Raw genomic sequence first — 25,704 nt, 5'->3', positions numbered from 1 at the left:
ATTGTGAAAATATCTTGAAAAAAAAAATTGTCATCTGCTTACAAAAAAAAAAAAATCATCATCATCAAACCGAAGAATACAAAAAAAAGCAGAAAAAAAGTTCTTAACTCTACTTTAAAAAAAAAAAAAATAGCAACGTCTTAACTCTTTACAAAATAACCATGATTCTGTTTTTTTTTTTCCATGACAAATTCCCAAGTCTTATCTGATGCTTAATGTGATAATTAATTAAATAATTTAAAATGGAATAAACAAGATACATCACAGAGGAAAACTAATGTCCAGTGCTTTATTGATCTCACAATCTTAGCCCTGTTCAATTAAATATAACATATCCCAGAAGAAATATACAAAAGCCTATCCTTCAGCACAGGCAAAAGAACAATGCCCAGAAATCTCTAGCTTAAAAAGGATGCCAAGCGTGGGTCCGTACGGTGAGGAAGACCAGTTCGAGCACCCAGAGCTCTGCATTTGGCAGCTGCCTGCCGTCATCACGAAATTAGCAAAACTGTACTGCAAATAAAATTCCACCTTTCATATTTTCCTATTTTCCCTCTTTGTTTTATTGGCCACTCTGAAATATGGATAGCGTTTTTTCCTTGAATTGCAAGCAACTTACCACTTGAGAGGCGAATGGCAACATTTTCTCGGGTAACATGTTTGCACAGATAGCTAGAAACAAGTAAGATAACATAAGTATATTACTAAATCTTAAAATAACAATAGAAACCAACAAAATTTGTCAGTCATGAATTGAAAAAGATGGACAGGATATTGGAATATTGGTAAATTGGTAAATGATACATGAAGGATGAAGACAATGACATCCATTATCGTAAACTTTTTTTTAGGTAGTATGATGACACGAAAACTCATCCTCGCAATCTACCTGAAGCCCCATCCCAGGGCCCTTATAACCATGTCTGCTTTCCTCTCAAGTGGGCAAACTATTGATCTGGAGACACGTCGTTATCCAAGTTCAGTATTCATTTATGAGAGTATTTCTCAAGGAAAAAACACAAACAACTACAGTCCACTAGCTAGATGGCTAAGGAAGAGCTAACCCACTGATGAACTGAATCTGCAGGTAACTTCAGGAAGAAATAAAGCCAAATGAAAGTAAAGCACAGTTTCTAGTAAATTTCACTATGTCGAGCTCTACGTCAAGCCAATTCCAATAATATCATTGAGAGCATATATCAGATATAAGATTAGACCTACCATAAAGAATGGCTCCAATAAATGCATCCCCAGCACCAGTTGTATCAGTCAGTTCATAAGCCGGTATCTTCTCTGCTGTTCCAACAAATAAACGTCCACATACGGTCCCTATTCCATTTGCTCTTAATTTTGTCACGGTCTGAGAAAGAGAAAAAAGTGCATTGAACATGATCCTCTAACTCAATGCTAATGTTATGGAAGAAGACATATTCATATTAAACTAGAATTTATAGAAATTAAAGTTTACACTGATATTTTACCGATGATATACAAGTTGGGATAACCAGACTATCATCTTTCTCTTTGTATAGGGATTCTGTTACATTGTCCACATCCCTTTCTTCTATCTCGGTACCCTCTGCCAGAACACGGTATAAAGTTAGAAGTAAAATACCTTCTTGGAACACAAATATCGAATGCAAAGCAACAGTTTTGAGACACTAAGTGAAATTGAACTGGCCAAGTGTAAATTCACCAGTCATGCTTCTCTCCAGCATTATACATCCATCTTCACCCAGAGTCACAATCACAAATTTGATATTCGGCAATCTTAAAAGCATAGAAACTAGTGCGCTTGGAATAGATGGTGCTTGGGTCCACGCCTGATACAAAAAGGAGCACAAATAATGCACCCAAGTACAATAGACTTTATGGTAAAAAAACACACACTAGACTTTAAAGAATTGAACATAAGCAGAAGCATATGTAACATACATGTAAACTAAAGCAGCAATCCCACATAAAGACAATTCAACCTCATCATATTGTTTTAGAAAAACATGAATTGGAAGTGTATATAGAAGGTGTCTGAACTCTGAAGAGGATCATGATTCAAAACACAACCCATATTCAGCTTTTGCATTTTAACCAGTTTGTTACAGACGGTCAAAAGCAAAGTCTACAATTGTAGCAAATTTTGCATGTTGATACACTTAAGAATTCATAAATTGTCAAAATAGATGCATATAACACCACATAGAGATAAGAGTCAACCAAAAGTTCCTCATATTAATGACAGAGGAATCAAAGTACCTGTGGAAACCTTGCAGAGCATACAGCATAATCAGCAAGACCCAGGAGCTCATCCAATCCTTCCCTCACTGATTCTGCCTCAACTAAAATAGGTATGTTATTGTGGGCTGCCTGCATTTAAAAATTTGATGACAACTATTTACTGCTCAGATCCAGAATAATGGTAATGATTCCCTCCAAAGCCCCACTCCTTCCCAGGCTTCCATGATGGACCCCATTCAAGACAATGTGTGCTACATGTAAAGAGTCTTAGAATTCTAGTCCATGTCACCAAGCTGGGGAAATATTATGTAACCACATCAATGTTTCTTGAATGACGTTGGGAGTGACAAAATTATAATAGTTCATCAGATAACAGGATGCAGGGCTTAACAAATTACAAGATCAAGAAATGGTAATCAACAAGATTGATTATTTCATTAAATCCATTCGCTTAGAAACATTTACATTTATCACAACCTGTGCTGAATACAAGGACACCTTGTCACCTAGTTCAAGTCATTGCGTAATAAATTCACAATCTTCTAGAAAGGCTCACACTGATAACAAAATGCATCTTGCTTGTTTCGGTAAAAGTTTTAACTTTCCAAGAAGTTAAGGCTCACACTTCCTTCATAACTAGGGAAGTAACTTAGTGAGTAATACCTAAGTTCTACTTTCCCATTATTTTGTCTTTCAAATAAAAAGTAATATATCTTTTTAATGCCGAAAATTGCAACTTCCTGGGAAATACAAAATTAACCAAACAACTCATATATTAACTTCCCATGAAGTATACTTCCTGGGAAGTTATATTTCTTGGGAAGTTTAACTTCCTAGGAAGTAAAGCAAATGAACCAAGCAAGCATTAAAAGAACAAAAAATACATTCATCACTGCAAAATCTAAATACAGACTGGCTAGCTGGGCAAGCCACATAGGAGTCACTTTAGTGCCTAAATTGATCAAAATGAAAAAGCTGTAAATGAAAATAAAGTTTCTAGGAAACTCCATGGGCTTCATTTTAAACCCAATTAGTGTAGTTTTGGGTGTAAATCCCCTTAGATAATTGAAGAGATTAAAAGCAAAAGCAAGCCAATAATTACCTCATGTGCAACAAATAGTGCCGTTTCAGTTGATGTTCCATCAGAATAAACTAATTGTGCTTCATTAAATGCAGATAACAGCATTGATTGGGACAGGTCAGTTGGCATCATGGGCGGGTCTCCAGGGGTAGAAATGCATGTACGAGTTTTTCTGAAAGTATCACTTAGAATTAGTTTACATCCTCGGTCGAATACCTCAGGTATGGGCAAGAATATTTTTATATTCTAATGCAGAAACTCAGCCAAAAAAACATCAAAAGAAATATGGACAAGCATTTTCATAATAAATTCTGCCAGACCAGCTGCATTTAAACCAGTAGTCGTTATTTGTAAGGGTGGGTTTATGACAGAAGATTAAAATACGTTGCCCATGAACAAGCTGGGAAACTTCCTAAAAGAGCACTTCTATAAGTATTTTAAAGTAAAAAAGGGTGATTGTTGGCTTAAAAAGGTTATTTTTCATCTTGAATATGAACAAATCAATGCACCTCTATTCATGACTGTAAATATGGAAATTAGATAGGACAATGGCTAAGCAGAAATGCCTTTAAGTTTAACCAGAAGGTTATATATATTGTTTTCATAAGGGTTACTCAAAAATATTAGCGGGATGTAGGGGGTGAAACATACTATGAACTGCCTTACGTTTGGTTGTCCACAAGCACATATGAAAATGTTGAACTACCGTCCTTGGAGACCTAAACAACCAAATTCCCAACTCAGGAAGGGATAAGGGGGAAAAAGAAGAAAGACAACCAAAGACAATTGATCAAAAAGCAAAGAAGATTAAACTAGAGAGATAATAGGAAGAACATTATAATAGAGAGTCCTTTTTTCACGATAGATTACGAATGGTACGCATGAATCTTACAACAAAAAAGGAAGTATCCACCCCATCAGCTTCCAGCTCCTTCAGTATGCCCCTGCCTTGGGCATCATCAGAAACCTAAGGAATGCCCAAAAAAGTTTGTCACAGCTTAATATAATAGATTATGAGCCATTCAATCCTGCTCTGCACCTCGGACCATATACTAAGAAATAAGATGCAAAAGATAGTTGAAAACCTTGGAGATCAACTTTGGTTTTAACCCCAGGCGAGCAGCACAAGTTAAAGCATTACCAGCATTGCCACCTCCTTGAATCTAGAATCATACAGAAATGATCAAATTTCTTATCATACATCTTAAAACTAATTGGCTAATATTAATGGCACAAGGCATGCATCAATTTAATAACTCATATGAGGCAATAGATTAACACGAAAAAAGAGCCAATGGAGGGCAGCAAAAGGTCAGCAGGCGAAGCGAGAGGCAATGTAGAAGAAATGAGAGTCTTCTAATGGCATTTTTGAATTAAGTGGAACAAATGAATTAAGTCTCACTGCATTGTGATTGTGTTGTTAGATATTTTATTATGTCATATAATATATTTGATTATTAGTTATTATATTTTCAATTAAATAAAATATTTTGAGTGTTGCCCACTAATCAATTGTTAACTAGGTCTAGGTTTAGGGATATCATTAGTTATTTATTTAATTATGTAAAAATAGTCTGACGAATTAAATAAATTAATTTGGGTTTTTTTTTTTGGATATTTTATTTGGTTAAGATGATGTTTGAAAAATTATTTTGGAATCTATTGTGAGATCTAAATATTTTGGGAAAGCAATTGTAGCTATTTAACATACTAGAAAACTTTACAAAATTTGTCTTATTTGTTATTTAATTGTCCAAAAAAGATATGAAAAATTGATTTTAGGCAATTATATGATTGTTTAAGTTTGCAAAGTTACGATTGAATTTGCTAAAATTAATTATTTGGTACATTAAATAGTGGGAGAATTTCTTCTGGTTATTTAATCACACATCAATATAGTTGATTAAATTGATTGCTTAAATTATCATAAAGGTTGAGCATATATGGATGTAAATGCACATTTGATATTTGTGATTAGCATGTATTTTATTTCCTCAAGGAGCAGCCACAGCATCATTAGATTTGTTGCATGCACTATTAATCACGTATAGACTTTCAAATATCAATTGTAATTAATTATGCAATTATAATTTATCTTTGCCCACGGGTAGATAATTATAATTACATATTTAATTAGGATGGAATAGAAGTGAATTTGCATCTTCTAATAACCTACAGTTATCAAGAAATATAAATGCAATCTAGTTTCATTGATTAATAGATAAATACATGCTATGCTAGCGTCTTTGCCCACAGGTAGAAATTAGCGACACGTACTTATAATTCTATGAATTGTTTGTCCAGCACACATGTATGGCACAGTATTGCAATTGCCTTAAGACTGATATCTAAGTGTATTTGACCTTTACAATTCTGCAGTTCCAATAGCTACTCCCAGAATTGTTGCTAAAGTAAGCAACAAAATAACCCTGGATGGTACAAATTATCTGGATTGGAAGGACGATGTTTTGTTGCAACTTAGCTCCTCGGACTTGGATCATGCTTTAAGGATTGATGAACCCCCAAAGCCTGCAGATGACTCGGGTGACCAAGACGCTAAGAATTACTATGATTAATGGGAAGGCTCAAATTGCCTTTGCCTCATGCTCATTCAAAATCAGATCCAAAGGAGCATTTGGGGTTCCATCCCCAAATACCGCACAATGAAAGAATACTTGCAAGTCCTAGACAAGCACATCAGACCATCTAACAAATAGTTATGTGGAACAATAATGTTTGAGTTATGTAGTATGCGACTTGTAGGTGTTGGAGGGGTTAGACAGCACATAATTAAAATGAGGGACCTATCTTCACAGCTCAAACCCTTTGAGATGGAACCAACCGAGCAATTCCAAGTACAACTCGTTCTAAATTCCCTTCCAAATCAATATGAAGCCTTTAAGGTCTCCTATAACACACATAAAGAGAAATGGACAGTGAATAAACTATTAGCCATGTGTGTTCACGCAGAAACGAGGCTGCTGATAAATGGGAGAGCTACACCTAAAGAAGCTCATCTGGCTAAAAGTTTCAAGACTACTGGCAAAAGGGAACATATAGGGAAAAAGAAAAATAGAATTGCTCCCACCTCAATTAAAAACAAAAGGGAAACTAAGTGTTTCTTCTGTAAAAAGAAGGGGCACATAAAGAATGAGTGCCTCAAAAGGACAGCTTGGCCGGAAAGGAAAGGTAAGTTTACTTGTTGTGTTACTTTTGAATCTCATTTAATTGGCATCAACAATGACAGTTGGTGGATTGATACTAGTTCTATGATCCATATCTCACATACCATGTAGGGCTTTCTAAACAGAAAGCTTATGTACCCCAATGAGGAAAAAGTCTATTCAGGCAATGGGATGTGGGACTATGTAGTAGTTGGAACTTTTCGCATTATTTTATCAAATAATGTTTGTTAGACCTTTTTGAAACCTTTTATGTTCCTACATATAAGAGAAATTTGATTTTCATGTCTAAGTTAATTCCTTTTGGCTGTGGTTTGAATCTTGCAAAGGATTTTATGAGTTTTAATAAGTATTTTGTTCCAATTGCAAGTGTTATTTTAATTCATGGTTTATTTAAAATTAATTGCAATTTGGCTTAATCTTTGGTTGTTACTCATGGTATTAAGTGAAGTGTCATTAATGAGAATTCTACTGGCTTGTGGCATAGGAGATTGGGACACATGTCCATTGAAAGAATCAAGAGGTTAAACTATTCGAAACTTGGTTCTTGTGTGGACTACATCAGGGGAAAGTAGACCAGTAAGTCACACAAAGAAGCTAGGAGAGGTTCTGAATTATTTGAGATTGTACACAGATATTTGTTGCCCTAATTTAAATGCAAGGGGTCAAAAATATTTCATTATCTTTATTGATGATTTCTCGTGATACATGAATGTCTACTTGCTTCATAAAAAAGTAAGGTATTAGATGCCTTTAAGGAGTATAAAGCAGACATGGATAAATAAATTGGAAGACCAATTAAGATTGTGAGATCAGATAAAGGCAGTAAATATTATGGTAGAAGCACTAATGAAGGACAAGCACTTAGTCCATTTGCAGAATTTCTTCAAGAGCATGGGATAGTGGCTCAATACATTATGCTTGGCTCACCTAACATAAATGGTATGGCTGAAAAAAAGAAACAAGACCTTGCTAGATATGGTGAGGAGCATGTCAAGTAGCTTCAAACTTCTAGTTTCCTTAGGGAAGGAAGCACTTAAGACAGCTACATACATACACCAGGTTCCAACAAATGTTGTGTCCAAAACATCCTTTGAAATCTAGAAGAGATGGAAACCTAGTTTGAATCACTTTAAGGTATGGGGTTGTCCTATAGAAGTAAGAATTTATAACCCACAAGAAAGGGAATTAGATTCTAAGACCGTTAGGACATATTTTGTTAGATATGCTGAAAGGTCTAAAGAATAGATTCTATTTTCCTCCACCTTTAAAAAAGTTTGTAGAATCTAGGAATGCTAAATTTCTTGAGAATGATGTGATTAGTGGGAGTGATCCTTTACAAGATGATCAAATAAAGGAAACCACTAACATTCATAATGAAGGAACGTCAATGATCAAAGACTCTCCTCTAGTTAGAATTGTCATAGATCATAATGAGGTTTCTAGAACTCAAATTGACAACGCTAGAAATTAGGAACATATACTGGCCAATGAACCTATCACACATGTGGAACAACCATAAGAAGTGATAGAACATGCTCCTAATGAGCAACTTGAGTCAACTTAGGAGGTTGGATTGAGAAGATCAATTATACAAAGGAAATCAGCATTACCTAGTGAATATGTAGTATATTTTACCAAGTTTGACTGTGATGTAAGTGTTGAGAATGATCTGTTGACATTTTCTCAGGCTATAAAAAGTGTAAACTCTAAATTGTGGTAATATCATGATGGATAAGATGGAATCTACGGGAAACAATATTGTTTGGGAACTTGTAGAGCTACCTAGTGGGAATAAGGCCATCGGCAGTAAATAGGTTTTCAAAACCAAAAGAAACTCACAAGGTAGCATTGACTGCTACAAAGCTAGATTGGTTGTTAAGAGTTTCACTCAAGTAGAAGGAATCAACTATAGAGAAACCTTTTCTCTTATATCCAAGAAAGATTCATTCTACATTATCATGGCATTGGTTGCACACTTTAATCTAAAGTTGCACCAAATGGATGTTAAAACAACATTCCTTAATGATGAACTCAAGGAAGAGGTCTACACGAAATAGCTTGAGGGATTTATTGCTAAAGGAAAGGAGCATTTAGTTTGCAAGTTAAAGAAATCAATTTATGGTCTTAAACAAGTTTCATGACAATGGTACTTAAAGTTCCATGAAGTAATCACATCCTTTGGACTTGTTGAGAACATCATGGATGAATGTATATACCACAAGGTTAGTGGGAGCAAGATCATACTCTTAATTTTATATGTGGATGACATTTTGCTTGCAAGTAATGATTTGGGACTATTATGTGAAGTAAAACAATTTTTGTTCAAAAGTTTTGAAATGAAGGATATAGGTGAGGCTTCTTATGTCATTGGCATAAGTATCCATAGAGATAAATCTCAAGGTACTTTATTCCTATATTAACAAGATTCTTGAACGATTTAGGATGAAAAACTGTTCTTCCAATATGGCTCCTTTTGAGAAGGAGACAAATTCAATTTGAACCAATATCCTAAGGATGAGCTTACGACAAAGGTGATGGAGAAAGTCCTATATGCCTCAATAGTAGGAAGCTTGATGTATGCATAGGTTTGCACAAGACTTGACATAGTTTTTGTTGTGGGTATGTAGGGAAGGTACCCGAGTAATCCATGAGAAGCACATTGGACTACTACAAAGAAGGTCATGAGGTACATACAAGGTACTAGTCATTACATGCTCACATATAGAAAGACAGAAAATCTTCAAGTGATTGGATACTCAAACTCTAACCTAGGAGGATATATGGACATAAATAAATCTGCATTGGTTACATCTTCCTACCGGCAGAAGGAGTTATATCATGGAGAGATGCGAAACAAACACTTGTGACTACTTCTACATACGAAGCTGAGTATGTTTCATGTTTTGAGGCAAGCACACAAGCAATCTAGATGAAGAATTACATTGCTGGGCTTAAGATTGTGGATTCAGTCTTTAAGCCAATTGGAATGTTTTGTGACAACAAAACTACAGTGGCTGTAGCTAACAATAAAAGGAGTGGAAGTAAAAATAAACATATTGAATTAAAGTTCCTATCCTTAAAAGAAAGGGTTAGAAATGGTCAAGTCTCGGTTGATTATATCAATACAAAGGATATGCTAGTTGATCCTTTGACTAAAGGGTTGAATCTAAATATATTTGTGTGGCATGAACCTCAAATGGGAATTAGACCTCTATTTGTCTAGCTAAGGCATGCAAAGCAATGAAATTGCAAATTGTGGTTTATTATGTCATTTTTACAATTTGTATACATTTGAAATGTTGAGATTGATAAGCATTAAGGTAGGAACCAAATAAACATTTAGTTTATTCATAAAGAGGCATGCCCATAAAGAAAGGATGCTACTTGTAATATGATAGAGCTAACAAGTTTATTAAGACCTATACGAGGAAATCAAGGGAGACCAAGAGGGCAGAAAAAGAATTCATCACTGGTTCAAATGTTTATCCTATGGATCCTGATGACAAGGAAAAGTAATGCTAGGTCACTTATGGTTTGGGGCTACCTAGAGGTATAGCCTATGTTGGGGGATGTGTAAGTCACTTTTTGGAGTCCTTAATGTCTTTCGACTGCGAGACATTTTATGGATTTTTTGATATTTTGAGTGTAGAAAGAGAGTCTGGCCTCTCGAATGCCAGTGCCTGTGTGTTGTTCTTGTGATTTATGTACTGTGGCTTTGTTGATTTTTAGTTGCCATTGTAATAGCGGAATAGGGTTTCAATAGAATCAGTGAACTCTTATATGATTCTGTTTTCTAGCACATTTAAATAGTAGAAACCTCAGTATTTTCCTTCATTACTTCCATATGTTGTCTTTTTCTTGGTGTTATTTTATGTTATTTCAGTAGGGTACTATCATTTTAGTATCAAAGCAGTACGAATTTGAAGGTAAATGTGGGAAGGAGTAATGGCAAAGGAAGTGCGCTATGCCGATGTGGAAGTACAAGAGTTAAGAGAGACGATTGCAGGGTTAACCAAGAGCGTTAATGCTCTGACAAGGATGGTTGAGACGATACAAGAAACCCTAGGACAGTTAGTGAAGTAGAAGAATACCGTTGAGTCTTATGACAAAGAACACATGGGACTGCATAATGAAGAAGCGTCAGGAAGTAACGTGGACTCGGAGAAAGAGATGAACAAGTTCAGGAAGCTGGAATTACCTGTATTCACTGGTGAAGATCCTCTCGGATTGTTCTTCAGGGTGGAGAGATATTTTCGCATCAACTCAATAACTGAAGTTGAGAAGTTGGAAGTAGTGGTGGTGTGTTTAGAAGACAAGGCTTTGAACTACTACTAATGGGTTGAATCAAGAGCATCCATACGGAACTGGCAGGAGTTTAGGCATGAACTCTTGCGACAGTTTCATCCATCACAACTGGGGGATGAGTACGAGATGCTGTATGTGGCTAAACAAAAGCATTTTGTACTCGAATTTGTTGAGGAGTTTGAGCGCTTATCTGCCCCTTTGAAGGACGCGCCTAAAGAAAGCCTTATTAGTGCTTTTAGGACTGCGTTGAAGCCAAAAATTCAAGCAAAATTAAGGCTTATGAGTTCTAGCACCCTTCATGAGATCATGGAGATGGCTTTTCATGTGGAAGAAAGGAACGCAATGGTTGATAAAGTCACAGAAAACCGGGTCAACCGTTTCTAGCAATACCCTACTGGGCCTAAACCGGATCTGACCCAAACTTATCTTACCCAAGTCAGTCACATGCCAGAAACGCAGCACACAACGTCGTTCTCTTTTACGAACTTTGATGTTGCAAAGAAACCCGACACGAAGAACACAGACGCGAAGGTGGGAAGTAGCGCTTCTGGGTCTTCATCGATGAAGAAGGGTGGGTCCACGAGAAGGTTATCTGATGCTGAACTTGCTCGCAAGAGGGAATTAGGACTCTGTTTTAAGTATGCAGAGAAGTTCAGTCCTAATCATGTTTGCGAGAATAAAAACTTACAGGTGATGCTTTTGGAATTAAAATCTGAAATTAATAATGAAGAAATGGCACTAGTTTCTGAAGGCACAGATGATGGTAGTGAGCCTAGAGAGGAAGGTGCGAGAATCGAGTTATCTCTGAACTTCATTGTCGGGTTTGAGAGTCATCACACTATAAAGGTAAGAGGTCAACTCACAGACGAAGCTATTGTAATTCTTATTAACAATGGAGCCATTCACAATTTCATATCAGAAGAATTAGTAAGCAAGGCAAAGATTGTGGTGAATGAAATCGCTGAACATACCATCACAGTTGGAGATGGATACAAGCTCGAACAGAAGCAACAATGTAAAGGTGTGAGGCTGAACATGCAGGGACTTGCGGTAAATCAGACATTCTACCCATTCCCTTTGAGTGGTGTAGATGCTGTCCTGGGAGTTGAGTGGTTGAAATCATTAGGAGAAGTAAACATGAACTGGAATCGGTTAACAATGAAGATTGGCAAAAGGAGAGACAAGGTTTGTTTGCAGGGTGATCCTACCTTATCCAAGAATCAAACGACTCTCAAGTCTCTCATAAGATCAATGAAGAAAAAAGGGGAAGGGTATCTAATTGAATATAATGGCCTAGTCAGCGAAGAAGGGAGTGAGAAGAGTCTAGTTCCGGAAGTTCAGGCATTGTTGAAAGAACTTCCAGAAGTTTGCTGAACCCTTGAGGGATTGCCTCCACCACGATCTAAGGACCACATACTTGAAATCAAGCCAGGGGAGCAACACCGAACATTTGACCTTACCAGTACCCTCACTTACAAAAAAATGAAATAGAAAACATGGTCAAAGAGATGCTAAATGTTGGGATTACACAACCCAGCAACAGTCTCTACTCAAGCCTTGTCCTCTTGGTTAAAAAGAAGGATGGGAGTTGGTGATTTTGTGTCGATTACCGAGCGTTGAACAAAATTACAGTCCCAAACAAATTTCCTATCCCCGCCATTGATGAATTGTTAGATGACTGAAGGGAGCAACCATTTTTTCAAAGCCGGACCTCAAATCTGGATACCATCAGATTTGGATTAAGTGGGAGATGAACACAAGACTGCTTTCAGGACACACGAGGGTCATTATGAATTCAAGGTGATGCCTTTCGGGTTAACCAATGCCCCCTCTACCTTCCAATCATTAATGAATGAGTGTTCAAGGAGCAATTGCGTAAGTTTGTGTTGGTATTCTTTGATGATATTCTCATATACAACACTGATTTATTGTCACATTTGAAACATTTAGAAGTTGTACTAACTTGCTTGAAGGAAAGCCAGCTGGTAGTAAATTTAAAGAAATGCAGTTTTGCTCAACTAAAAATTGAGTATCTCGGTCACATCATTTCAAAGGAAGGGGTCCAAGCTGATCCTACAAGGGTGGAGGGCATGCTGAAATGGCCTATGCCCAAGAATGTGAAGTCCTTAAGGGGATTCCAAGGGTTGACCAGGTACTACCGATAATTCGTCAAGAATTATGGAAAAATAGCGAGTCCTCTTACTGACTTGTTTAAAAAAGATGCCTTCAAATGGACAACCGAAGCTAGTGCTTCTTTTGAACAACTCAAAACAGCAATGACTACACTACCAATGTTATCAATGCCAGACTTTTCCACCCCATTTGAACTAGAGACAGATGCATCCAAGGCTGGTGTTGGCATAGTGTTAATGCAAGCTGGCCAATCTATTGCTTAATATAGTCAAAAACTCTCTAACAGGGTGCAACAATGTTCTGTTTATGAGTGAGAACTTATGGCTATTGTGATGGTTGTTAAAAAATGGAGGCACTACTTGTGGGGACAAAAATTTTCCATATGAACGGATCAAAAGGCTCTCAAATACTTGCTGGAACAACGAGTTCTGGAGGAGAATCAGCAGAAATGGGTTTCAAAATTAATGGAATTTAAGTTTGAAATATCTTACAAGCCCGGCAAGGAGAACAGAGCAGCAGATGCTCTTTCTAGACAAGAAGAATCATTAGAAATGATGAGGTTCTCATTGTGGCAGCACCATGAAATGGAAGAATGGGAGATAGAAGTACAGAACGACCCTAAATTGAGCAAGATCTTGCAGCAGCTCATCACCAATCAAGAAGGAGTTGAAGGGTACAGCTTGGTTAGAAGATGTTTGCATTACAAAGGATGGCTGGTACTTCCAAAGAATTCTGCATGCATTCCTCTATTATTAAAAGAATATCATGCTTCCCCTATGGGTGGGCATTCAGGGTATTTGTGCACACAAAAGGTTGGCTAATATAGTGTATTGGGAGGGCATGAAGAGAGACACCCAGCATTATGTGGCTAGATGTGATGCATGTCAGAAAAATAAATGCCAAGCCTTGTCTCCTACTAGACTTTTACAACCCTTACCTATTCCTCAACAGGTATGGGAGGATATTAGCATGGATTTCATTACCAGGCTACCTAAATCTAAGAGGCATGACACTATTCTAGCGGTAGATAGACTTACTAAATATGCCCATTTTTTGGCAATATCACACCCTTTCACAGCCAAAGATATTGCTGAAAAATTTGTGCATAACATTGTGAAGTTGTATGGTTTTCCAAAGACCATAGTATCCGATAGAGACAGGGTGTTTGTGAGTTAGTTTTGGCAGGAATTGTTTAAGCAAGCTGGTACACAACTTTGCCTTAGCTCTGCTTACCACCCTAAATCCAATGGGCAAACTGAAGTACTAAATAAGGGACTAGAAAATTATTTGCGTTGCTTTGCAAATGAGAAGCCGAACCAGTGGGCTCAGTGGTTACCGTGGGCTGAATATTGTTATAACACCTCCTATCACAGCGCCACTGGAATAACACCATGCAAGGCTGTGTATGGGAGAGATCCCCCTCCTTTTTGATGATGAATGAAGAGCCATCTGCCATAGAATAAGTGAATGATCAGATTCAGATTAGGAATCAAATCATTGCAATTCTGAGGGAGAATTTGACTGTTGCACAGAGCAAGATGAAGCAGCAAGCTGACAAGCATCAAAGGATGTACAATTAGAAGTTGGGGATTTGGTTTATATAAAACTCAGGACTTATCACTTGAAGACTATAGCTAAGAGGGTGAATGAGAAACTCAACCCGTACTTTTATGGCCCTTTTAAGATCATTGAAAGGGTTGGCCCAGTAGCATACAAACTGGATCTTCCCCCCACAGCCTGCATTCACTCGATGTTTCACAAATCAGTGCCAACGATTATAGTGAATCCCACAATACCCTCAGCACTTTCTAGTGAGTTTGAACTTCAGGTACAGCCTGAAGATATTTGAAAATTCAGACAGCTTGTGAATGGCCAATGTGAGGTACTTGTGATATGGCGTGACTTACCTAAGTTTGAGAATTCATGGGAGAAAGATGACATTATCTCAACACAATTTCCAAATTTTCCCCTTGAGGACAAGGTGAAGCTTTTAGGGGAGGGTAATGATAGAGATGACAAGTTTATTAAGACCTATACAAGGAAATCAAGGGAGACCAAGAGGGCAAAAAAAAAATTCACCACTGGTTCAAATGTTTATCCTATGAATCCTGATGACAAGGAAAAGTAATGCTAGGTCACTAATGGTTTTGGGGCTACCTAGAGGTATAGCCTATGTTGGGGGATGTGTAAGTCACTTTTTGGAGTCCTTAATGTCTTTGGGCTGCGAGGAGACATTCTATGGATTTTTTGATATTTGAGTGTAGAAGGAGAGTCTGGCCTCTCGAACGCTAGTGCCTGTGTGTTGTTCTTGTGATTTATGTACTGTGGCTTTGTTGATTTTTAGTTGCCATTGTAATAGGGGAATAGGGTTTCAATAGAATCAGTGGACTCTTATAACACTGATTCTGTATTCCAGCACATTTAAATAGTAGAAACCTCAGTATTTTCTCACATTACTTCCATCTGTTGTCTTTTTTCTGGTGTTAGTTTATGTTATTTCAGCAGGGTTCTATCATAATACATGGGAGGTAATTCTCGCTTAAAGAGGACTTATCGCCATGATTCAAATAGTAGAACCTTAATAAACCTTGACATGACAAATGATGTAGAGTACACGGGCCAAGTGGGAGAGGGTTAGATATTTTATTGTGTCATATAACATATTTGATTATTATTTATTGCATTTTGAGTTAAATAAAATATTTTAAGTGTGGCCGGCTAGTCTGTTGTTGACTGGGTATAGATTTAGGGATATTATTAGTCATTTATTTAATTAAGTAAAAAAAGTCTGATGGGAGGACTATAAGTAAATGACAGTTGCTTGAATGAGGGTACGGTATCCATTAGAAACCTAACATATACTCTCTGAAGGTTCCCTGACTAGTGACGGCAATCTCTAGTCTATCACTACACCTTTAGGCTAACAAAACTTTCTTTGATTTCGGTGACACCTTGTATCATATCAATAAGCAATAGCAAGAGGTATTACATTGTGACTCTGATATATGATTATCTTAAAATCATATTATCAATAGTAATTATTTTTTCCCAACACGTGTACCTTGAAGCTGGTTGTTCTGACCTTGTCGTCCGGCTTGGGAAATGCATCCACAGTGGCAATGAAATCTACAGTGGTCATTCCACACCCTACCTGCTCTTGTAGTCATATATATATATATATATATATATCACATATACAAATATAAGCCTTCATTTCAGTTTCACCAAAAAGCTATGAAATAAGAGCGAGACGTACAACAACGCGGCGTTCAGGGGGAGGAGGAGGAGGGGCATCAGAGGACATTGTAGCTCTGAAATTTCTGCAACGAATCCTCGTTGACTGAAGAAAAAAAATAGAAGTAAAGACAGAGTTAACAGAGAAGGATATTGAATTAACAGGATAAATTAAAGAGGTGAATCGGAAGGATTGAAGGAGAAAGAGAAGGAGAGGGTGAGTTGAATACGACGGCATTGCATGCAACAAGATACAGCGGCTTCAACATGGTTGTCGTTGACAGCAGCTCAGAATTCAGCGCCAGAGAGAACGTGAAATGCTTCTTCCGGCGACTTATGCTTGAGCTCGACTATCTTGTGGGCCCAACCCATCAACTGCAAATTGGCGGGGACTCAATTCGGGGGATAATCTTGCCATAATGTCATTTTTATCGTGTCTTTTTCGGTCTTTTGGCTAAGGTTCACTGCTCATGTGTCGGGTACGTCGTTATCTTTCTTTGTTTGAAAAAAAAAAATGTAAAGATTATCCCTTGATGTTCTCATTAGTTTAAAGATGTTGGCCAAAAAACTCAGTTTAGTGATGTCCACTTTATTGTTACATTAATCATATCGATCTATGGCTAATGAAAGTTAGTTCAATAACAATGTGATTGATAATTTTGGTAAAACGTTTAAAAGAATTCCTATGTTTTTATTGTCATACTCTTTGGGGCCTTCGGAGCGACATCACTGATCAAGTACTGACGCTCAAGTTTCATTATGGATCGTTTATCTTGTTACTTTAAAAATGACATTTGGAAAGCTAAAAAAAAAAATGACATGTATATCTAAGATTAAAAAATATATTTCCTCTTCGTCATCACATACACACATTAATTGTATCATTTTTTTTTCCCAATGATTAGGAGATTGTTTGTCTAAGTTTAAAACATGATCTTTAGTGTTGATACATAAAATCTTTAAATAATAAAGGATAGATGTAATGATAGATAGATCCTAAAAGAATTAATTAATTTAAATTAATTTTCAAGTGCTAATTTTAAAAATTTGTAAATTCAACTCTTAATTTTACAACTTTATTGTGATAAATTTATAATTTGTGTTTTTAATTTTAACAAAGAAAACAAATTTATTTATTCTTCAACCATATTAAAATTTAAAAAATAAATCATAAAATCATCACAATAAAATTGCAAAATTTAAAACCGAATTTGAAAATTATTAAAATTTAACACTTTAAATTTAATTTGAATTAATTAATCTCCTTAAGATTTATTTGTCATTCTCCCTAAAGGATATAATTATTCTAAGTGGCTTATTAAAATAATTTTAAAACAGATTCTTTCTGAAAGTTATCATTTTAAAAAGGTTAAGCAAACAAATAAAATATTAAAGCAGTGATGACCAGCAATAAAAAATGAATGTTGATCAACATTATCTAATTTTTTTCCCCGAGTTATCATCCATTAGAAGCAGAGGAAAAAAACCTCGGAGAAAATCATCAACTTTTTCATGTATTAATTAGTAATTAATAGAGTAGCTAACAGTATCATATTAATTCATGAAATGAATTCATGTTGCTAGAAGGCTAGCTTCACATACATGCATTCAACTTAAGAAATGAAAGCACCTCATTCGCTTCATCCAAGGACTAGTCATACAATGTTGGTCAAAAAAAGAAAGGACTAGCCATATAAGGCTATAATTCTGCTTCAGCTTTTTAGCACTAACATTCGAACCTGGAACAAGGCAATAGTTTCTTCACCTTATGATGAAGGCAAAAATGCAAGTCATACAAGGCTATTATAATCCCATACAAAAAGAAAATCAAATAGCACACTGACCACATCTCATGCATTAGCTGACGGCAGGATCACTGCTTAAATTTACTGCAAAAAGGATGCCAGGCGTGGGTCTGCACGGTATGGAAGACCGCTTCGTGCTCCTAAGGCTCTGCATTTGACAGCTGCCTGCAATGGACACCAAAACGCACATAAACCTTTTCCATTATTTGCAAGTTGAGTACAGGTGTGCATGACCACTTACCACTGTAGCAGCGAAGGCTAGCATTTTCTCGGGGGAAAAGTTGGCACAGATTGCTGAAAGGGAGGAAAGCAATTATAAAGTAAGTAATTCCAAGCAGTTGTTTTATTTTACTTGATTGTCAGAAAATGTGGATTGTCAACATCATTTTCCCCACTTTAGACCATAGCATTTCGATGCCTTTTTGATGGCTTTTTTCTATCGGATTTTCAGGAGCAGCGATTATGTTTTGGTGAAGAAGAAAGAGGATTGAGCCTTTAATTAGCAGAGGCAACATTGTTGCCATCTGATTCTCTATATATTTTCACCTCCTCCCATGAATGAAATAAGAATTTCCATAATCATTTTCCTCACAGAGAAAAACGAATTTCCTTAGTCATTATGTTCTAAAAATCTTGAGTCAAAAAAGGGAAGGGGAAAAACCCTAATCATATATCTTGAGGACAAGCTAAAGAAGATGGTGGCCACGAAACGCAGACCTTGTTGTAGGTTCCACCAAAAAGAATTTTAAGGGAGCATATTTTGACATATGGAAATTAGACTTGGTTCAACTCATGAGGTTTAAAGACTGGAGAACATATTGCCAATCACCATTTCAACAGAGAAAACATGTGGAAAGGGAGAAATGCGGGGAATTGACAGTTTCTTACGCAAAATAAAACAGTTTTTAACAGAAATAGAGGCAGTAAGGTCGAACCCACCCCTACTCCTGGCAAGTTATCGGGAATTCTTAGTGAGGTGCCTCCACAATGGATTGCTTTGGAGACGTAGATATGTCCCCATGCCAAAAGAAAACGGATGGTTTTCTATACTAAGCTATGGTTGAGGTGAACAGCCCATCTACAGCTAAATCAACAAGCGTAAGACAACCTTAATCATGCATGGCAGATTAGAATAAAAGGTTTAGGTGCATTTTTATCCTTAAAGTTTTTGCAGAAGAGCACCTAATACCTTAAAGTATTTTGTATATCATTTTGGCCCCTTAAGTAATTAAATCGAAGCATCCAGCATCCTGACATTAAATCCTTGCTAACTCTGTTAAAAATTTCTTGTGGGCCCCACTTTGAAAATTCAACACAATCAAATTTACCAGAATTTGAACCTTCAACAATGCCTTGACCGCTCGCATTATTTGTCGCACCATTCCTCCGGTGCTTCTTTTTTCTGGCTTTGGTTTGCTGCCAATCAGCCAACATTCAAATGAGTGCGGGAAGCGATACCTGCCGTGGGGCGCCAACAGTGCACCTGAATCCTCTCAAGGTTGCCGCGGAGAAATTGGTCTTCTTCCTGTTGATGTCGAGGTTGGGTCTTGCGGTTTCGCCACAAGCATCAAGGGAGGAGGCAAAGAGGATAGAGGAAATGATGGGTCTACAGCAAGTGAAGTGCGGCAGAGAAAGGATTCGTGGGTCGGGATTTGTTTGGGAAATGAGGTGTGAGAATTGGTCCTCCACTTGGTGTGGTGTGATTTCAAAGCCCCTGTTGCACCATGCATGGTTTATAGATTGAAGATGAAAGGAGGGAATGAATGGATGAATGTGGTTAAAGTTTTGAAGAGAATGTAAGAACAGAAGGGATGGGCGGTTTCAAAATGATCTTCTGGTTTGGCTCTTGCTGCAGGAAAGTTCAAAACAAGGGTATCCACAATGATTGCTTTGTTTCGCTTCGTCTCTGATCAATTGGAAAGGGAACTAAATAGGCGTTTTGTTCATGGCGCAATAGGTCTTCAAATATGAAAGCTTGTTGCCGTGGGATAAAGAAGGAAGAGGAAGACGAACCATGACAAATCAGCCATGAGAGAATGAATCAACTTAAAGGAGGACTTACAGGGAATGGGGGAAAATGGGGCCCACACGAAATTTTTGACAGAGTTAGTAAGGATTTAATGTCAAGATACCAGATGCTTCAATTTAATTACTTAAGGGGTGAAAATGTTACGCAAAATACTTTAAGATATTGGATGTTCCTTCGCAAAAACTTCAGAAACAAAAATACACCTTTACCTTAGAATAAAAATGATAGGCAACCCATAAAGATCTAACATGGCACCTCATAGGCTACAGGGAAAAGAACTAGAATAAAAGTAATAGATTAAATTACCAAAGAGAATAGCTCCAATAAATGCATCTCCAGCACCAGTAGTATCAACAAGCTCTGATGGGGGTATTTTCTCAGCTGTACCAAAATAAATCCTCCCACAAACAGTTCCTATCCCATCCGCCTTCAATTTTGTCACTGACTGAGTGGATCAAAGAGAAAAGATAGATCTAAGCAAACCATTCACAAAAGCCTGAATAAGCATGCGATAATTTTTAGTTACAATCCCACTTATTTAGCTTTTAAAACAAAAAGAATCAGGCATACTCTTATGTCTTGTGTGTATGTTGGCAAAAATATTATGTCTTATGTATAACTAGAAAAAGTTTTTGCTTCATAACACGCATACCAACTGAGAAAAATAATAAGTATTCAGAACTTTTATGTTAGGCTAAATCAAACGCTTGAGGCTCAAACAAACTAATAAGCTACAACGTAAGACAATAGGTGATGACAAATAAAAGTTGTTCCAACTTCAAAGACTGCTTAAGGATATTGGTTGCTTCACGTTGATACTGATGGACCTTTCAGACCTGGTATCTTCCAAGTCAAACATTGGCAGAGGATTGCAGGACTTCTACATATGGCCATGTTTCCAGCAAAGAGGAACTCATTTCCGCAGAATGTCATCCTAATATTGCTAGATGCTTATATCATCAATCTCATACTTCTTAAACTATAATTGCCAAATTTTTCTTCCATTTTTCATTTAGGTACACCATTGAGAAAACTGCCTTACTCCAATGTTGAAATTAAAAATAAATACTGTGATGAGCAATATAATCCCCATGATCAGTGCCTGTTGAGTAGGGAAAGACACTGATATGAACCCCATGATTCCTGCATGTCCAAACTTCACTTCAAGCATGATCTAAAGCATTTTCTGTGTTAATTTCACAAAACTGGAGAACAATTCAGAAATACTGTAATACAATGACAGAGCAAAGAGGGTCCAGATTTCAGAGTTTCATTGTCATTACCGATGAAATACAGTTTGGGATGGATATACTATCATTCTTTCTGATCTCCAGTGATTCCAGTAAGCTGTCTACATCTACTTCTTCAGAGGATTGTCCCTCTGCAAGGAGAAGCATATTGCATGAAAAAAAATGTTTGCCTTAGAAGCAAATGACACATACAAGGAGTATGCAACACAAACACAATTCTTACAAACCAGTGCATAGGACCAAATTCTTCATCATAACAACGTTACCACAACCCACCTCTCCCCAAACCCAACAAAGAAAATGCATTAGAAGGAATAGGAGACCATTCATACCATTATCACTTCTCTCAAGCATTATGCAACCATCTTTTCCCAAGGTTACAATCACAAATTTGATGTTGGGCAACTGTAAAAGCATAGAAACAAGTGCTCTTGGAACAGTCGATGCCCCAGTCCATGCCTATTATCAGAGAAAGGTATGTCATCCATGCTTAATAATGCCTATGGTTGGCCAAAAAAATAATGCCTGTGACAAAAACATCAACCCCACTGAACAGAGTACAAACAGAAACTGGCAAGAAAGGCACTATGTATATGAAATTATGTAAGTAATAGGAAAGAGAAAAGGAAAATAATATATCTCATCAGTATTAGAGAAGGAATATAATTTTTTTCTCACAAACAGAACATGACTAAACTACTCTGCTTATGCATAATTGAAATAACACGTATACAACTACAAGAGGACATAGTTCAATTTCAGAAGAAGCCAATAAAAAATTAAATAAAACTGTAGTCTTTTTCTTCTGTAGCTAGCACTGAGCTACTTTCTTCAGTTGAAAAAAACACTAAATGGCTTATAGAATAGAATAGAAAGGCAAGTCATTAAAATCAGTCCCAGATTTAACAATTAAAAAACAACGCTCATGAAGAAAGTCAAGCATCATTGTCATTCAATTCTGGAAACACTAGCACTTTTAAAGAAAATAATGCACTTACCTGGGGAAAGTTTGCTGAGCATACTACATAATCAGCTAACCTCAAGAGATCATCTAGCCCTTCCCTCAGCCTCTCTGCATCAACTAAGATGGGTATATCCTTTCGAATAGCCTGTGCAGGAAAATATAAGATTTTGTTTACTTTCCATAAGATGAGGCCCCCTTCTTTCATCCTCGCTCTCCTTTACTATCCAAAGAAAACAAAGGCAAGAGTAGAAAGAACTAAGTTCCACGTCAGTTTCTTTGAAATTTATTTCTTGCATTGTTGCCACCTTTACACATTTCCCCTTGAGATTCTCATCTCAAACCATTGTCGTAATGAGTTGTTACAATATATAATATGAGGTTATTAACAGTGTATTAAGAACAGAATGACAACTAGTTCCCTGCTTCTTCACCAGAGCTTTGCATTAAATAGAATACAAAAATTCTTACTTCTTCACTAAAGCTTTGCATGATTCAACTTTTAAAATGATTAAGCTATCTAAATTTTGGCATCAGAACAACAAGAAAAAAAAAAAAAGAGTGATAACCTCTTGTGCAACAACTAGGGCAGTTTCATGCAATCTCCCATCAAAATAAACAATTCTTGCTCCATCCAGTGCAGCTAACAAGCTCAATTCAGGAAGTTCTTCAGGGATCATTGGAGGATGTCCTGGGGTATGTATACAAGTACGGGTCTTCCTGTAAAATTACACTTTATATTAAGTGTTTGAGGATCTTAAGATTTATCATAAAATCATAGCAACTAGTTTCAATCTGTCTTTATAGACAATCTTTTTCCGTCACAACACAAGAACGGAAAAACTGAGGGACAAAAAAGGGGGAGAGCAAGAGGTGAGACTTTCTTTTTGGATGTTATAGATACTACCCTGCATACTATTTTAAAATCATAATCATGCAGTTGACAGTGAACGAAATCTTGAATGATGCACCTAATTCATGTAACTTCCTATATTTAGTCATCAAAATACTAATTGATAGAAGTCAAGATGGTGTAAGATATGCATAAGGATATCTAAAAGAGTTACAGCTTCCTAAACTGAGTAAAAATGTAAAGAACTCTCGGTATTAACAAAATAGCTTGGAAAGGAAATAAGAATGCCATCTTAAGGGTTATCATATTATAAATTTATAATTTATAATTGAAGGCATGGTCACCACGATTATTCTTGTTTTTTGCTACTTTTCTTTTCTTTTGAGGGGAGGGATGTTGGGAAGAAATATACAAATTAAGAGAGCAATGAGCCAATGACAATTACGTTTGGTTGTCCACAATTATATAGGTGAATGGTGAAGTGCCCTCCTTAGAAACCTACAGTACAGATAGCAGGGCATGCAATCAGAGAAGATTGAAAAAACAAACAAAAAATATAAACAAGAGTCATATGAAGATTGCATGACTGCCCGAAGATTACCACCATAAAAGATATATCTACGCCATCAACTTTCAGCTCATCTAAAATGCCCCTGCCTTGAGTGTCATCTGCAACCTAACAGGTGTCAAACATGTTTATAACACGTACACATTATTGAATCAGGTTTAAATGGTTATGCCTAGTAGGTTCCATGCATAAAAAAAAGACTTGTAGAAAATAGAGAGCATGATCCTGTTTTTTTTTTTTTTTTTTGGTAGAGAAGGCAGAGAGTCTTTGTCAAGAACCTTGGATATCAGCCTAGGTTTTAAGCCCAAGCGAGCAACGCAAGTTAAAGCATTAGCAGCATTGCCACCTCCTTGAACCTGACAAATCATACATGGCGGGATGGTTAAGAAAAAACTCTTGCCTTTAGCATTCTGAGCATTTAACGATACCAACTACACCTACAGCCTATAGAGGCATTTCTAAAGGAAAGAATAATACTTGCTTGAATCGATCAATACTTTATTTAACAAAAGAAAGATAGCTCCTGCTCTGATATAGGGGACAAACAGTTTCTCATATAAAATCCACCTTAAAACGATAAATCTACGTCGAATAACAATTAGTCAACCAAAAGCCTTTGAAGTCCGGAAAAGAAGAAATACCTTCAAGCTGGTGCTTCTAATTTTGTCATCTGGCTTAGGATAAGCAGCAACTGTTGCCAAGAAATCCACTGAAACCGACCCACACCCCAACTACACAAGAAAACCTCCATTTCAGCGGCAAACGGAATAGAAATAAACAGACTAAGCAGAAAGCGTAGCTAAAGATCGAGAGACCGCGAGGGCGGGACGTACAACAATTGAGGTTTGAGAATCGGAGGACATCTTGACCCTGAAATTTTTGCCGAGAGGCTTCGTTGACTGTGAGCATAATAATTGTTTAAAACGAGACAGAATGAATAAATTTAATACAAAAACTCCAACTTTAAAGCTGTAAATTATTGAAGATTTAGAAGAGGAGGGAGAGGACTCGCATTGTGGAAATTGAGATATAGGAGACCAGAGTAACGCTGGGCTTGAAGGGTTAGGTTGAGCGCGAATGTGAAGCTCGAAGAAGAAAGGGAGGGAGACGGAGGAGAGTTAAGCGAGTAGCTCAAGAGAGTGGCATTGCCAACAGTGGAGAGGTTCGACATGTTCGCTGGCGTCTTGGTGTGTGGCTGGCGCCAGATTAAGCTTCTTTCTGTTTTTTTAAAGAGATAAAATCATAAAAGTGCTATTTTGGAATGAAAAAGCTATTTTCATTTCATTATAAATTTGATAATTCATGTGTAGCTTTTATTAAAAAGATTTCTTTGGCTAGGGATTTCAAAGTTTAAAAGGAAAATATTAGTAGTGATTCTTATAATTTTAAGATGTTTTGGTATACATCTTTTTAATTATTTTTATTATTTTAAATTTCAAACTTTTTTAGTTTGCATCATTTGTCACATTAATTGCAAAATTTTAAAAATTTAAACTAACACATTAAAATAAATTATGAATTAATTAGAATTAATGTGAGATTAAATTCTAAATATTTTATTTTAAATCATATTTTTAGAAAAGGAGGAAAATAAATAACATAGAACAAATTAAATTAAATTATTTAAGATATATTTTTAAACTTAACATATTATAAATAATTTAGTATTTTGAAATATTATTTGCACAAAAATATAAAAACTCAGTTCAATTCTTTGAATTTTAATTTTAAGAAAGTTAAAAAAAAAACAAAGAGCACTGAAAGAAAATGAACGAAACAAACGCAAATTAAAAAAATAAATAAATAAAGTTGGAGCCGTGGAGGCCTGGACCTGGAGAACGGGGGAAATTTTCAACAGGTGAGCTTTATTACATGATACTCTGAATATTCTTTTAAACTTTTTAAAAATAGATAAATTTTTTAAATATTTTTTAAGTATGTCTTTTCACTTTATTCTCAAATTTTTGCTGATGGAAGATTTAAGGTTTCCTATGATTTTAAATTTCTGGTTGCTTTGAATATGGGGGAAATTTTGTTTAATATAAATGGATGAAATTGTGTTGTT

The 25,704-nt window shown here is 36.4% G+C and overlaps 2 protein-coding genes across 9 annotated transcripts; both read right to left on the bottom strand.

The window, feature by feature from the left end:
- Positions 1 to 266: 266 nt before the first annotated feature.
- On the bottom strand, positions 267 to 16,586 carry LOC129297092 (uncharacterized). Of its 4 annotated transcripts, none has more exons than XM_054935461.1 (13): positions 16,407 to 16,586; positions 16,196 to 16,279; positions 16,001 to 16,090; positions 4,402 to 4,479; positions 4,209 to 4,283; positions 3,983 to 4,035; positions 3,338 to 3,488; positions 2,254 to 2,364; positions 1,697 to 1,823; positions 1,482 to 1,579; positions 1,222 to 1,360; positions 620 to 672; positions 267 to 513 (listed from the first exon to the last, which is right to left on the bottom strand). In XM_054935461.1, the coding sequence occupies exons 1-13, from the start codon at positions 16,440 to 16,442 to the stop codon at positions 358 to 360; spliced, it is 1,251 nt and encodes a 416-aa protein (XP_054791436.1). In that variant the 5' UTR covers positions 16,443 to 16,586; the 3' UTR covers positions 267 to 357. The 4 variants fall into 4 exon arrangements, with proteins under 4 accessions (XP_054791436.1, XP_054791435.1, XP_054791438.1 ...); XM_054935460.1 differs by having other exon boundaries at positions 16,404 to 16,585; XM_054935463.1 differs by having other exon boundaries at positions 267 to 478; positions 16,404 to 16,585.
- A 1,081-nt stretch (positions 16,587 to 17,667) lies between these two features.
- On the bottom strand, positions 17,668 to 24,833 carry LOC129297093 (uncharacterized). 5 transcript variants are annotated; one of them, XM_054935466.1, is made up of 14 exons: positions 24,652 to 24,833; positions 24,473 to 24,538; positions 24,281 to 24,370; positions 23,918 to 23,995; positions 23,673 to 23,747; positions 23,517 to 23,569; positions 22,788 to 22,938; positions 22,256 to 22,366; positions 21,590 to 21,716; positions 21,291 to 21,388; positions 20,314 to 20,452; positions 18,220 to 18,272; positions 18,018 to 18,143; positions 17,668 to 17,938 (listed from the first exon to the last, which is right to left on the bottom strand). In XM_054935466.1, the coding sequence occupies exons 1-13, from the start codon at positions 24,808 to 24,810 to the stop codon at positions 18,060 to 18,062; spliced, it is 1,284 nt and encodes a 427-aa protein (XP_054791441.1). In that variant the 5' UTR covers positions 24,811 to 24,833; the 3' UTR covers positions 17,668 to 17,938; positions 18,018 to 18,059. The 5 variants fall into 5 exon arrangements, 4 of the variants coding, with proteins under 4 accessions (XP_054791441.1, XP_054791440.1, XP_054791439.1 ...); XM_054935465.1 differs by having other exon boundaries at positions 17,668 to 17,912; XR_008590111.1 differs by lacking the exon at positions 17,668 to 17,938 and adding an exon at positions 18,918 to 19,062 and having other exon boundaries at positions 18,059 to 18,143.
- Positions 24,834 to 25,704: the final 871 nt, after the last annotated feature.

This window comes from Prosopis cineraria, unplaced genomic scaffold (genome assembly GCF_029017545.1).
Source record: "Prosopis cineraria cultivar Desert tree isolate PC_DT_omini unplaced genomic scaffold, ASM2901754v1 PC434, whole genome shotgun sequence".
Lineage (NCBI taxonomy): Eukaryota > Viridiplantae > Streptophyta > Magnoliopsida > Fabales > Fabaceae > Prosopis > Prosopis cineraria.
The sequence above is the reverse complement of the archived record's forward strand: the minus strand, read 5'-3'. Positions and strand labels throughout refer to the sequence as shown.